Source organism: Sus scrofa, chromosome 1, assembly GCF_000003025.6.
Source record: "Sus scrofa isolate TJ Tabasco breed Duroc chromosome 1, Sscrofa11.1, whole genome shotgun sequence".
Taxonomy (NCBI): Eukaryota; Metazoa; Chordata; class Mammalia; order Artiodactyla; family Suidae; genus Sus; species Sus scrofa.
Genome location: NC_010443.5, coordinates 197,060,060 through 197,076,303, shown reverse-complemented (window position 1 = coordinate 197,076,303; position 16,244 = coordinate 197,060,060). Strand labels below are relative to the sequence as shown.

The window sequence follows — 16,244 nt, the reverse complement described above, 5'->3', positions numbered from 1 at the left end:
AAGGAGATCCTGCTGAGTAGCATTGAGAACTTTGTCTAGATACTCCTGTTGCAACAGAACAAAGGGTGGGAAAAAAAAATGTGATTGTAATGTATACATGTAAGGATAACCTGACCCCCTTGCTGTACAGTGGGAAAAAAAAAAAAATTTCCATAGTGAAATTTCACATCATTTCCCTGAATACGTAACTCACATAGAGTAACTTTTCAAAAAAGCTGAAATACTGAGGGTGTGACTACAAGGCTAGCGAAATACTGAGGGTGTGACTACAAGGCTAGTTTTTAAAGAAGACTTTATCAGTCTAATCATCAAATCAGGATACAAGATATAATCTTAAAGAGATTTAATTTTTTTTTTTTTTTCGGTTTTTAGGGCCACACTAGTGGCACATGGAGGCTCCCAGGCTAGGGGTCCAATTGGAGCTGTAGCTGATGGCCTACATCACAGCCACAGCAACACAGATCCTTAATGCACTGAGCAAAAACAGGGATCAAACCTGAGTCCTCATGAATGCTAGTCGGATTCGTTAACCGCTAAGCCATGACAGGAACCCCTTGAAAGGTTCTTAATAGGAGTTCCCATAATGGCTCAGCAGTAACAAACCCAACTGGTAACCATAAGGACCCAGGTTTGATCCCTTGCCTTGCTCAGTGGGTTAGGATCCAGCATTGCTGTGAACTATGATGTAGCTTGCAGGCACAGCTCAGATCTGGCACTGCTGTGGCTGTGGGGTAGGCCAGCAGCTACAGCTCTGATTCAGCCCTTAGCCTGGGAACTTCTATATGCCATGGGTGCAGCCCTAAAAAAGGTACAAAAAAATGTTCTTAATAAAAAGAAAATTTAATTTATTTAACAAACATACTCTATTGCAGTTAAGCAATGTGATTTTTTTCAAATTATGTCAGAGAAGAAGTAAAAATGAGCTTTGGTCCATTCTCTTTTGCACGTACACACACACACACACACACACACACACACACACACACACACAAATATGAATACCATATGCTATTCATGCCATTACTTTGTGAAAGCTGATATATGCTTTCATACTCCACTTTTCCACAATGCCCCCTGGGAAGATACTGCTTGATGAAAAATTAAGCTGAATCACTTTCTTTTTTCAGAGTATAGAGATGAGAGTGACAATAAACCCACTGTACATCTCTGGCTTGCATAATTTGCTCTTAAACTGTCACTTTAATTATTCTTGAATTGAGAGCTTGCCTCCAGGCATATTTCACTGAGATTTTAAATAATCTATTTTATAAAATATTATTACGGACACCAGAAAAATATTGATAATAAAAAGATGAACATAAGCTTAAAAATATATGAAGTACATTAATTTATGGATATATAAACTTTAAAAAATAAACCTATTTCTGTGTAGACTACATGCTTGAAATTTGGAGGCATGTTCCCCCAGTTAATAATCTTTATCATGGGGAGAGGGGTAAAGCTATTTTGCTAAAGACTTTGAAGATATTGTGAATCATGAGTAACTGCCTTAGGATCTGGAATGCCGTATAAATAAATAAGCTAGACTTAGACTTACAGAGACATCCTTTAGGGGAATCTAAAAAGAAACTTCCAACTGCAATGTGTTACAACTTTTATTTTGCTTGAAACCAGCACTGCTATCACAGCTACTATTTTTTGAGTCTCTAATATGGATTGAAACTGAATTAACTTTTTTGAAGTAATTTTAATATTTAATGAACATAGCAATCATACAAAAAAGGATTCTTGATCACATTTTATGGTTTGGAGAGATTAGGTAACATCCTGAGTCATTCAATTTATTGTTGAAGATCTGGTATTTGAACCCATGTCTATCCCCAAAACCCATGGCTTTCCCCATACCAGGTGGTAGAGGTAGCATTGATCATTTTATCTTCTGGGAAGAGCTAGGGAGAGAAGAAAGGAGCAAATATTTACCAAGCATTTTTTATTGTGATCAACTAGTTGGTATCCTACTTATTCTGGATCTTTTACATCATCCCGTGTCAGTGGAAGTCATGTATATGGAAGTGCTTAGAAAATGGCCTGAAAACTTTGGAATATTTTCCAATTATCTGAGTTTTACCTATTTAGTCTATCCCTCCAGACTTGATATTCTTCTTAATATCAAGCTTGATATTCTTCTTAATTTTTGATATGAGGAGTCTTTCCTCTCCTCATATTTTATAGTTCTGGCTATATCTTATTCTGCACAATGCAACCTTTTCTTAAATTGGGCTATCTTAGCCCAAATAACAACAAGTTGTTTTTCTTGTGCAAAAGCTCTGTCAAGTAGAAGTTGGACTATCTAAATCAATGTATAGTAGAACAGCCAGAATATCCTTTAGGCCTGTAGAAAGAATAATTGTAACATATTTTGGTAGATATTATATGCTGAGCCACTAAGCAACTATTCTATCTCCTTTATCCCTTCTCTCCCTAAACAATGGAACCTAGAATGTCTAGAAACAATTATATAATGAAAACACCAACTATTTTTCCAGTTTTTTTTGTACTTAAAGGTAGCCAGATGACTCAGTTCAATAATATTAAAGCAAAAATCTTCTGACTCCATCTCCTTTTTCATCTGTGTTCTTCTTTGTGTACTTACTATGATGGACAGAGCTACAGTAGTCATGTTGAGACCACTGGGTAGGGAATAGGAGGGAAAGGGCAAGATTATTGCGAAGGTGTAGTATTTGACATTTATAAGTTTCTAGAATGTGAGGAACCACATATCTTCATGTTTTTTGTATGTGATAAAATGCACTGGGATGTTTTGGCCTTGATGAAGAATACTTTGTTAATTTTACACTAAAGAAAGGTCATCAGTGAGTACCTGTTGTGGCACAGTGATAAGAAACAAGACTAGTATTACCTATGAGGATGTGAGTTCGATCCCTCGCCTCACTCAATAGGTTAAGGATCTGGCATTGCCATGAGCTGTGGTGTAGGCCACAGACACAGCTCAGATCCTGCACTGCTGTGGCTGTGGTATAGGCTGGAAGCTACAGCTCCGATTCGACCCCTATCCTGGGAGCTTCCATATGCTGCTGGTGTGGCCCTAACAAAAAAATACAAAAAAAAAAAAAAAAAAAAAAAAAAAAAATGTCATCATCAAAAAAGAAAGAAAAAAGCACAACAAATTAAACAACCATATGGCTAAAAAGATAAATGTCATTAGCCTGCATTAACTGTGTTCAAAAGATTTAATTTACCAGAAAAGAGTCAACTGTGAAGCAGTTTTTTTTTTCTATGAAATAAAGATGTATCATTACTTTCTCCAGGTACTTAGGTAAGACACCTTCCTCTTATATTTCTGCTTCTCCGGTTGTGAGTTCATCCTCACTCAATCGTCTCATTCATGTATTAACCTCTCAGCTGTCCTATACACATGGGACAGCTGAATAGGAGATAAAAGTATTCTATCCCCTACACAGAAAGTTTCCTTCATTAGAGATAAATATACATTCTGACCAGTATATTAGAGAATTAGCCAGGTTACTAATACCACCAATTTTATATAACAAAGCCAAATCTTAGTGGCCTAAAACTGGAAAGGTTTATTTCTTGCTCATTTCAGAACTGGGAAGCTCTCAGGAGGTTCTGTTGTGGCTCAGTGGTAAGGAACCAGACTATATCCATGAGGATGTGGGTTCAATCCCTGGCCTCACTCAGTAGGTTAAGGATATGGCATTGTTGTGAGCTGTGGTGTAGGTCACAGACATAGCTTGGATCTGGTGTTGTTGTGGCTGTGGTATAGGTCAGAAGCTGCAGCTCTGATTCGACCTCTAGTCTGGGAAGTTTCGTATCCTACAGGTGTGGCCTTAAAAAGACCCCCCACCCCCAAAAAAAAAGAAAAAAAAAAGGAATTGTGCAGCTCTCCTCAGTGACTACTCTCTAAGTATAATTGAAGGATTCCTTTTCCAGTTACCTTGTGGCTCTGATAGGTCCAAGGGCCTCTTGATCCCCTCTATTGGCCTAGCCAATACGTTAAGATACAGTATAGAACGTTACATGTAATATTTTATGAGCCAGTCCTGGAGATAACACATATCACTTATACCCAAATAATACTATTCAGAAAACCACATGGGACCAAACCAATTACAAGGGAGATTTGGTACTCACTCTTCCTTTGTGTCTAGGGTCAGAAGATAAGCAAGGTAAGCATATATCTAAGCATGTCTAAGCATATATCTAACCTCTGCCACAACCTGTCTCCATGGAGATTCATTTTCTGTGATCAATCAATAGAGTCTAGTTTCAAATTATGCAGGGATAAGTACAAGACTTTTCATATGGATATTCAATTGAAAAACCTATGGCCATTCAGCAATGGACCAAAACCAAGATGCTACAAAGATCAGAAAATGAAGCCTTGGTCTTCTGATGCCAAAATAATGCTCCTGTCGGATTGACTGAATTTCAAGTATTTATTTTTTGTTTATGAAAACAAATTGTCTTAAATTTTTGTCATTCTGTTTTCAAGAAAATACAGAGAAAATAAAAGGTTATCAAAGTATCTCTTTGACAACCTGTTGCAAATTAAATTTGACACATGAAAAATGAGGGATGACTTTACCTTGACGGTAAATGAAAAAGTGAAGTATCTTTTGGCAAACATATCAAATGGCTCGCATGCATAAAAATTGTAATGGGTTGCCTAAAAATAGCAAATACATTAAGATCTATGCTTTTTATGTGCCATATCCTGTGCTGTTACTTATTTATTTTATGACCAATCTCCTTAGGACATAGAAAAATATTTATCCTCCTTTTATATAGAAGGAAGTTAATAGTCCAAAATCCAAAGAAACACAATAATTTGTATGTAACTAGATGAATGACCAAATGTACAAAGTCACAAGGCACATAAGTCAACTCAAGATTGTCTCAAAGTAACAATTATATTTATATTTTAAGTTATCAACTATATGGAATATAAATGAGGGTGGAAAATATTCTGAAAGTCATATTCATCAGTAAGCCAGTAAAAGAACCAATAGGTTATTTCATGATTTTAAGTTTCAGTTATTACTATTAACCAGGCAATAGAGAATATTCATTAAATATTTATTGTTGGTATTTATTGAGCTCTTAGCATGTGCCAGGGACTATGTCAAATAACATATATGCATATTGAAAGTGCATTGTCAGCTATTACTACAATAAACAATGTTGTATAATAAACAATGTTAAAACCCACTGACAATTAAGCATTCAATTCTGACTTACTTATGAGTTGGCAGCCCCTCAGCAGGGGTAAGGTGAAGATGGGGTTAGGTCTGACCTATATAACTCTTATTCTTCTTGGACCGAAAGCTACCTGCATGGACTGTGTTTTCCTTAAAGTGAACTGCCAGGGATGCAAGTGAGGAAGTGGCAAAGCATAAGGTCCATTAAGGTCTTTGCCCAGAATAGGCCACTGTCACTACTGCCCACATTCCAAACTGCAGGGCACAGGGAAAGCACTGTAAAATTGCAAAAATAATTCAGTCTACTAGATAAAGTAACCCTGAAATCCTGATGACAATCTTTTTAGGAAGATCCTTGATAAATATCAGTAACATTTTTAGGGTCACACAGGAAGTACTTGAGACATATTTTAAACTCAGGTCCTATAACTCCAGTCTAAGCTCTAAACTACTATACTGTTAAATTGACTCAAGGATATAGAGAGGTTTGTACTCAGCTTCTGCTGGCCACACAATATTATCACGCTACATATTTATGATATATATATATACACACATTATTTTATATAAGCATAATATATATTTTATATGTGCATATATAATAATTAGTCTAAGAACTGGTTTACTTGACCCTAACAAATATCTAGTTTGTTGTTGTAGCTCTCTAAAATCACTCATTTCCAAAGAAATGGAAATTTTTATGTCTCCATGAACAGAATGGTAGTTTACAGTGTTTAATCTGATGAAAGTCTTTGCTGTAGGCATTTTTGTAACTTATTACCTTTTATAAAATTCTATAGATTTTGTAGACTGTTCATAGATTTAGAAAATTTAGAATTTAATTTCAACTTGCACATAATCCTACAAGTTCCTTATTTATCCATTTTGGGAGATTCTGTCTTCAGATAAAACAATTTTGATGAATCATTGTGAAGAGAAAGTTACAAAAGCATACATTCATTCACATATAGATTAAATTGATCTCTGGAGGAAATAAAGTCATTTTTACCTACACTGAGATAGGATCTTTTTAATAAAAATAAATGTAAATGTCTGTTTCCTAATTCACTTAATGAAAATTTTGTAGATATTTTTGTTTCTGAGATTGGAGAAGACATCAAAGGCCTTTAGTAGCCAGCATGTGAAGCAGTAGAATCACATCCAGCAATTAGAATCATCACATATCACCTTTATCAGGACTTTGAACTTTCTTCAAAGGAAAGAGATTCTTACTGGGTTTTTACTTTTTAAAAAAGTAGTTCTATTTGATAAGTTTCTGTTCAAGTTCAAATATTCAATAGTAGAATTATATGGAGAGATCTAAGAGGAATATTTTGCAGTCTTTTTGAAAGAATTACAATTTAGGGTAACAAAGTATTACTACATTTATTATGATAATTATTTTAGTAGTATAATTATGATTTCATCCCAGTAATGCTATGCTTTCAAATTGTTGAGATTTAAATTTGAGCGAAGATAAAGTGTCTCATAATTCTAAGGCATTATAATGTAATAGGACCTAATTCAGTATGATTTAAATATAGAGATTACTAAAGGCAAAGATTATGTTTTTCTTAATATAAAGAAGACATAATTTAAACACAAATGCAAGTCTTCAAAATGCTTTTTTTTTTTGTCTTTTTGCCATTTCTTGGGCCGCTCCTGCAGTATATGGAGGTTCCCAGGCTAGGGGTCAAATTGGAGCTGTAGCCACCGGCCTACACCAGAGCCACAGCAACTGAGCCGCATCTGCAACCTACACCACAGCTCAAAGCAACGCCAGATCCTTAGCCCACTGAGCAAGGCCAGGGTTCGAACCCACAACTTCATGGTTCCTAGTCGGAATTGTTAACCACTGGGCCATGACAGGAACTCCTTCAAAATGTTTTTGATGATGCACTCTATTACTAAAAAACATAAGCACTCCAAAGTCTGTATTTAGATACACAGATGCATGCATACATGCATGTATACACAATTATGATTATATATATACACACACATATATATTTTTGAATTAATATGGAGTTCACATTTCAACTGATACCCCAAAGTAGAAATTCAGAAATGACAGAATATAAGGGAAAACATTTTCTGCTTAGATCTTATTGGGTAGTCTTTTACATGCTGTGTGATATATACATTCCACTTTAGAGGTCAGATAGAAACAAATGCAACATTTATGAGCATATTTTTAAAATACTGAGTGGAGATTTGCACAATCAAAATATCTGGGGAAGAATAAATTTAACTCCAGCATGTGTCTTTTTGATTTAATAAACTGATGTCACATAGCAGCATACTGCAATAGACCAAAGTAAAGCTGCTTATTTTAATTTCAATATATCAAAGAAAATATTCCATCAATTCCCATTTGTGACACTTGAAAATATGGTATTTAATTTATTTTATTAAAGAATTATAATTTTATTTGAAATATGATGTAGATCATTATAAAAGACTAAGCTGTGCATGGAAGTACAACACAGAGATTAAAAATTAATCTCTGAATTGCACTACATAGAAAAATATTATTAACATCTGACATGTTTCTGAGCATTAATGGAGATAAAAGATGGATGATACCCTACATCATCTGTATCATGAAGGGGTGGGCAATGGGAATGCTCCATTCTGAATTCACAAAATAAGGGAGCACATTCATTTTAGAGAATTTAGGAACATTAATAAAATCAACTAAAAGTCAGCTTTTTACTATCACCCTATGCCAGCAATTCTAAGCAATATCTGTGATAAAATATCTGTGCGGACCCTTCTCAATGACACTCCACCTTGGAAGACTAATGGAATAGATATATAGATAATAAATACATTCATTCATAACATGAAATTTTACAATAAAATAATTTATTCTAACTTAGAAAAAATTAATTCACAGGAAATTGCAAAAAGAGCTGAGAATCAGGGAAATATAGCTTTACTACATCGATATTATCATATAAAATATAATTCTAACATAAAGAAAGGTTATATTAAATGCTAAAATATAAGAATCATTATTTTAATTACAAGTTCAACTTTTGACCATAACTATTAATTCTATTCTCTGAAAGATAAGAAAATTTTTCTCAAATTCTGTCATCCTCTATATTATTATTTATACATTAAGATTTATTATAGTTAAACTCCATTCTTTAACTGTAATCTTCATTTATATTTTTCCTGTCCCTTATTGAAATGAATCCATGCCTATATTGAATCCTAGTAGTATGATTATTACTTCCCTCAATTCTTTATTTTTTCCTTTAATTGCTGGATTTCATAATCTTGGCTCCTACATCCTCACAGAAAAATGAGATCTTAGCACTCTCTCTTCCTAGTTTGGCATGTTTGAAAATCTTTATCTGTTACACACCTTAATATACGTAACTTCAAGTGTAATTTTCATAGGTTCTGTTTTATATTTTAAGTTCAGTAATTTCAGTCCTTCTTAAACATAGAAAACTCATTTGTATCATCAGATATTTATTTCAATAAATTAATCTTTATTATAATATAAAAATACTATTTTTAATTGATCAAATTTTTAATGTAATTATGTTCTCTTCTTTAGGAACTCCAAATATTATATGTATCTATTTTATGCCTTTATTTTGTATCTTCTCTATAAACAGATTCTGAGGGTATCTTTTGTCTTCCTGATATTATTTCACATGATCTCTAGCTGCCTGTCCTATCCCAAACTGCACCTTTCATGTTTATTTGGTTTCTACGTTGTTTTAATGTGACTTTCATCCATACAGTGATTTATATTTACTCTGTTATTTCTTATTCTTTTATTGATTCCTACACTCCTATAATTTGTCTTTTGAACACTCACACATGTCATGATGTATGTCATGTGTGTTTGCCCGGGTATTACTCCCCCATCATTTTCAAGATTTGGGTGGCACTATGGCCCAGGCCCCAGTGAATTGTGCACTGTTGGCTGTTCTTGTTTGCTACTCTTCTTCAGTCCACTTTGTTTCTTTGAACTGACTTGCTAACAGATGATAAAAAGCATTTCAGCATGACTTTTGTTCCAGTTTCACCTCCTCTGCATTCTGGGGTCTCCATTTTGTTCATGATCCACCCATTCAAAACACCACTTGATATATTATTCAATATTTTAAACTTATCATCCTTCCCTGCTCTTTTTTTTTAAGTATCATTTTTTTTTTTTTTTTAGGAATTGTAAATCCTGTCCAACATTAGAAACTGTATAAATTTTCAGTCTTCCCTCATTTTTGTTTGTATTTAGTGATGTTTGTTTTATATTTTGGTTTCAGTTATAGTCATTTATAACATTGTCAAAACTTTTTTCTCTTTTGTGTGTTTTGTGTGTGTGTGTGTGTGTGTGTGTGTGTGTTTAGTTTTGGAGGGAAAGAAGAGCAAAATTGTTTTAATCCACTAGTATGACATATTTAATCCACTAGTATAAATTAGAAATGCATGAGAGATTTTTAAATAATAATAAAGTATAACATTCTGACACAAATAAAATGAATTTTTCAAATTATATGTTAACTACTTAGCATTATAATTCAAGTCAATAGATACAGAATGTTACATTCTTGAAAGATTAAATTGTCTGTTACTGCATGCTCCAATTAAAATACATGAGCCATATATATAATTTTCTACTAGCCATATAAAAACTTAAAAGAAACTGGTAAATTAGTTTTATATTTTAATCTATTCCATGTAAAATATTATAAATTCAATATGTAATCAATATAAAAATCATTAACAAATGCTTTACATTCTTTTTTTGGTATTGAAACTTTAAAATCTAGTGTACATTTTACACTTCACCATATTTTATTTGAATATATTTCAAGCACTCACAAATTCAAATGCAGCTTGTGGCAACTGTACTAGGAAGACATTTTCAGTTTTTAATCTAAGCCTTTGTGTCTGACTCTATTGTATAGATTAAAGATTTCAATTTCATCTTACATACAGATATATGCCAACGATGATTTCAGTGACTAAATATAACTCTGCAGTGTCTACTGTTGTGTCTTCCTAGTACAGTAGCCACAAACTGCATTTGAATTTGAATGTCCAATAAAAGCAAACAAACACCCCCTGCCACGCATACAATGTGAGTTTTCAGGGGTTTTTTCGGCCACACTCATGGTGGCACATGGAAGTTCCTGGGGTTAGGGATCAAACCTGTCCCTTCACAGAGACCCCAGCCACTGTGGTCAGATTTTCTTTTTTAGGGCCATACCCAGGGCATATGGAGGTTCCCAGGCTAGGGGTCCAATTGGAGCTATAGCTGCTGGCCTGCACCACAGCTGTAGCAATGCCAGATCCAAGCCACTTCTGTAACCCCATAACCTACATCACAGCTCACTAACCCACTGAGCAAGGCCAGTGATGGAACCTGCATCCTTATGATTTCTAGTCTGAGCCAGGATGGGAACTCCCTGGTTTTTTCTTTTTTTTTTCTTTTCTTTTTTTTTTTATGGCTGCTCCTGTAGCATTTGAAAGTTCCTGGGCTAGGGGTCAAATTGGAGATGCATTTGCAGGCCTATACCACAGACACAGCAACGCCAGATCCAAGCCACAACTGTGATCTATGCTGAAGTTTGTGGCAACACCAGATCCTTAACCCATTGAGCGAGGCTAGGGATTGAACCTGCATGCTCACAGAGACTACGTAGGGTCCTTACCCCACTGAGCCACAATGGGAACTCCAGCAGTTGGATTCTTAACCTGCTGTGCTACAGTGGGATCTCCAATTTTCAGTTTTATTTGGGAATTTAATGAGGACTATAGCCTGGAGACACATCCTCTCACATAGCTCTGAGGATCTGCCCCAAAGACAAGGGGGGAAATCAGTATAAATGTCCTTTTGCCAAAGGAGGTACATGCAACGAAGTATATATCTTGGTATCAGTTTGCCACTAGTCACAAGGAACAGATACCTCAGATAATTGTTTTAGTGGTTTTCTACATGTAAAAAGTTTAAGAATTTGCATTTATAAATTTTTTTTTCTTCTGAAAATATCTACCTATCTGAAGGCCTGTTCTGCCAATTTCCCCAGAGCATAGTGTGCCTCATTCCTCCATCCTGAACTTTCAGGGTACATTAAAGGTCAGTAACTGCAGCGGCTACTAACTTCATTCTTGTAGAATCAGATGGAGATTGACATTTTTTAGTTGTTACATGAGATGGTGCAGGTAAAATTGTCTATCATATTTTTTAATGATATTAAATGCAGAACAAATCTGCATATCAATTATGTCAACCTGGAGATTTTTGGTTACATGAAAAGAAATAGTTACCAGTATGGAAAAAGAATTTTGCCTGCCATTTCAGTAAACTAAAGATATGGAGGTTATCCAGCCATCAGCCTCTACAGTCAACCCCAAGGAAGCAAGCACCCTGAGGAGATTCAGAAAGGAGAAAAATAGGATACTGGCCCTACATAGTTAATGTGCATATCAAAGGAATAATTTCATAAGACCAGACTCTTACATCTTCCCATATATAGAAAAGCACTAAATTCATTAACTTGAGATGTCTAGTTTTCTTTAATTAACAGCAATGATATTTTGATGTTCTGACTACCTGTTTTGTTTTCAAAACCTCCTGTATAGCATGGCTTCTCCCTTACCTCTCTGGAACTGTCCCTTAGTGCTATCTGAGAGGCTGACTCCAGGGCATAAGTCCTCAGTAAGTCTGCCAAACAGAACATAATTCTCAAATTTTAAGTTGTGCATTTTTTTCAGTTGATACCAAAGTTCACAGATTTTGTTTATTGGTAAAACTTAGTGTTCAATATATTAACACAGTACCTTTAGATCCCACTTCCACTTCTGCCTCTGTGCTTACTCAGCCAACACTGCCCCAGGATTCACCTCCTTTCACTATCTACATCAGGAGGAGGGGGCCAAGACGCAATCAGGTGTGGGACAAGCAAGACTGCAAAAATACAGGAGTGCTGCAATGGGTCCTTTTTAAGAAGAGGGGTCATGTGCAATGGTTAATTGGTGCTTACTGAAGTTAGGCTCCTATCCTCCCAGAGATGCTGGGGGACAAGAGCCCTATATAATCTTGATGGTTACATTTCAAAGGGATGGTTCCCAGGTCCTTAAGAAAGACATTCCTGGGTTATAGACTATTTATATTTTAAAGCGGCAGAGAAAGAATTTGCAATTACTAGTTTTCTAAAGAAAAGTTCTAAGAAAGTGGAGATCAGGGGCTATAATCAGGAAGAAGCCTGTCTAAAGTTAAATCAAGCTGAGGGGAATGTCAAGGCCACCTTGGTCAGTGCTTAAAGGGCTAAGTCCTCAATTTACTTTGTAAAACAGACACAATCCCCTGCCAATTGGGTAGAAAAATGGCATCAGATGTATCTTTAGAGGCAGGTGTCTCTCAAGTGACTGTTCATGAATGACAGAATAGGTAGAGATATGAGAAAAAGCAAGAGAACAGGAGAGCACAACACTGGGCAGAGAAGGGGGAGGCAGATTAAGTTGGCAACTGACATGAAGGTAGAATGTACATCAAATTACCTGAAAATCTTACCCATGATGACAAACTCCAATAACCATAGCCAGACAGAAAATAAATGAGTATAACTAGCCAGTTGTTTAAACCAGGGATTTAGGAGGCTATAGTAGATTTCAGACTATTTGCCCAGACTTGTTACAAATGCAGAGTCTCAGGCCCCACACAGAGCTACTGCATCAGGCACTGCATTTTAACAAGATCTCAAAAGCATACACAGACACATTAAAGTTTGAGAAGCATGGCTTAAATCACACCTCCTCAAATAATGACATTTTTCTTCCTACTTCCTTGCATAGTATTTGATGATTTACAATACCTCACCCACCCAGCAACTCTTCAAGGGAGGGACTTTTTTTTTTTTTTTTTTTTTCCCTTTTGCTAACTCTCTAAATATTTGCCTTGACGACAGATTTTCTGAGTGAATGTGAATGAAAGTGTTGCCCTATGTGTGACCTATGTAAAGTTATTCCTGCAGGTTGGCCCTCATGTTGCTTGGGATTACTATTTGTACTGGTGCTGCTATTTTCAATATGTTTTTGTTGTATATTTTTCAGTGTTACATTTATAATCCTCTACATGGTACACAGCATTTAGGAAAATATGCATAGAAGTAAATAGAGTAACCATAACTAATGGCTAATAAATGTTCCCACATAAAGGCCCTGAATAAAGATTATTCCTAATTTCCATATGAATTGGTTGCATGCAAATAAGTGTTCCTAAGGCATTTGGTGATCATCAGTCCTTTAGAGTAGGTTAACCTTCTTTCATGTTTCTCTTACACTGCCCAGTTTACCTTGTCTTCCTTGATCATTCAAAGGTAGCATCTAGAGAACTCTAGAGCAGCATCTCAGGGCTCTGGAGTTGCTTGTTCTTCACACTGGGGTCTTGGGCTTTCCGAAGAATCTCTTCCCTTCTTGAGACTTCTGTTATCTCACCTGAAAAAATGAAATAATTTTCCTAAATTAAATAAAATAAAATGAAATAAATTTTCTAAATATTTCTAAAACAATGGTAACTTTTATTTAATACAGTGTTAGGGCAAATTAATATATAATACACATTAAAGACAGAAGAGCCTTAAAGTGTGGATGGGAAAGGCTTGGCCTTAAGCCTTAAGGTCTCCTGGGAGGCCCTCTACACACACACCCACACCCACACACACACAAATTCAAAGAAAAATTGTGCAAGCTGAAATTGAATAGACGAGGAAGACTTTATTCCTGACTATTTCAGCAGAGGTCAAGACATTTAAAATAGGGAAGAGAGACTGAACTCAGCTCTCCAGAAAGAGAAAAAGTAGAATTTTTAGTTACTGGGTAAACTAGCATCAAAATACTAGTGCACACTAGCCATTATAAAGGAGGTTGGTCAATGTGTTTAGGCCATCAATGTTTGCTAATTGGTGCTCATTCCAGTCGATTGATGTTAGACTCCTCCCCTTCCACAGAGAATGTGTGTCTTTATGATTCTATTTCAAAGGGATGGCTCCCGGTTCTTGAGTTAAATATTTTTAGGTTGTAGAAAATTTACATCTTTAAGTACTAAGAATGAATTTACCATTGCAAGTTTTCTAAGAAAAAGGTCTACAATATCAGCCATCAGGGGTCTTTAGTCAAGGAAAAATTGTATAAATTTGAAACAAGCTTTGATGTCGCTAAGAATTCTTCTACTGCCAACAACCTAAGAGCCTATGGGTCCTCATCCACATTATCATAAATTCCACATTAATGAGTGAAAATTATTGAGTTTATATGCCATGTGTACTTAGGCTCCCTATATATAATTTTATGTTTATTTATAGTGATTGATTTTTATTCATCATATAAAACTTACAAGCACCCTTATTTGAATAAATTTATAATTGATTATTCTTTTAATTAAAGTGTCTAGATGATATAAATAAAATATCATTAACTGTTGCTGATGTGACCCCTATTTATCATACCTACACTATGATACCTGGATGCCTTGGTATTACTTTAGTTTTTCAGAAAAATTTAAATTCTAAGCAGTAAGAAGTTCCAAATCTATGGTTCCCATGTCAATTATAATTTAGTCTCTTGGCACATCTGCTTGTAGTATTTTCTATTACTATATAGACTCTTATATTTATACCTTAATATATATTTGCCTTACAGCCAAGTTATGATTCCTTTGAGGACCATAACTTTAGATTCCATGATGCTTGTTTTAAAATTCTCAGCCATAAAATCACATTAATATATTTTCTATTGCTGCTTCCTCCTTTTGTTTTAAAGAATACGTAATGGTTATGTGTTCATCATTTCCTCCTGCATAACAAATTGTATTACAGAATGTTATTCAGGGTTATATTTGAAATTCTCACCTTCGTAAGCAAATACATGTGATTAATCCTGAGCAACATGAGGGCCAACCTGCAGGAATAACTTTACATAGGTCACACATAGGGCAACACTTTCATTCACATTCACTCAGAAAATCTGTCGTCAAGGCAAATATTTAGAGAGTTAGCAAAAGGGAAAAAAAAAAAAAAAAAAAAAGTCCCTCCCTTGAAGAGTTGCTGGGTGGGTGAGGTATTGTAAATCATCAAATACTATGCAAGGAAGTAGGAAGAAAAATGTCATTATTTGAGGAGGTGTGATTTAAGCCATGCTTCTCAAACTTTAATGTGTCTGTGTATGCTTTTGAGATCTTGTTAAAATGCAGTGCCTGATGCAGTAGCTCTGTGTGGGGCCTGAGACTCTGCATTTGTAACAAGTCTGGGCAAATAGTCTGAAATCTACTATAGCCTCCTAAATCCCTGGTTTAAACAACTGGCTAGTTATACTCATTTATTTTCTGTCTGGCTATGGTTATTGGAGTTTGTCATCATGGGTAAGATTTTCAGGTAATTTGATGTACATTCTACCTTCATGTCAGTTGCCAACTTAATCTGCCTCCCCCTTCTCTGCCCAGTGTTGTGCTCTCCTGTTTTCTTGCTTTTTCTCATATCTCTACCTATTCTCTCATTCATGAATAGTCACTTGAGAGACTCCTATCCAGTTTACTAACATTAACATGAATAATTCTTTAGTATTTTCAGTCAGAAGGTGACTTAGGCCATACAATCATAGTTATGAATTAGCCTGAGATGCTAAGCTTTGCAGAGTTCCACCTTCTCATTTGTAAAATGCTTTTCTTAGGATGAAGAAAGTACATTTCAGGTGCTTAGACAGTAATAAGCCCCTAGTGAAGTCAATATCCAACATGGTGGTGTTAGTATCCAACATCAAAATAAAGCATCATCATCATTATCATCACTCTTTTTCATCTTCTTCAGTATATGGGTCACTAAGAAAATTTTCCTAAATATTAACAACTATTTTGACACTAGTCCAGTTATGTACTGTGGATATCTATGACTTAATCTATAAACTTTGGTTCCTAATTCAGTGTTGAGTTTAATTAAACTGAAAAATTCCAATTAGTACCGATTTTTTTCAGGTGTTCTTAATAGCACTAACTTGAGGCAAAAGGTAATGATGAGTTAA

At 35.2% G+C, this 16,244-nt stretch overlaps 1 protein-coding gene across 1 annotated transcript in view; it reads right to left on the bottom strand.

Annotated features, from left to right (window-relative positions):
- LOC110259585 overlaps nt 1-16,244 on the bottom strand; it is a 113,918-nt gene that overhangs the window by 35,569 nt on the left and 62,105 nt on the right. The window contains exon 2 of the mRNA XM_021085070.1: nt 11,831-11,895. Within this exon, the coding sequence (XP_020940729.1) occupies nt 11,831-11,895 (65 nt within the window). The remainder of the gene's footprint in view (nt 1-11,830; nt 11,896-16,244) is intronic.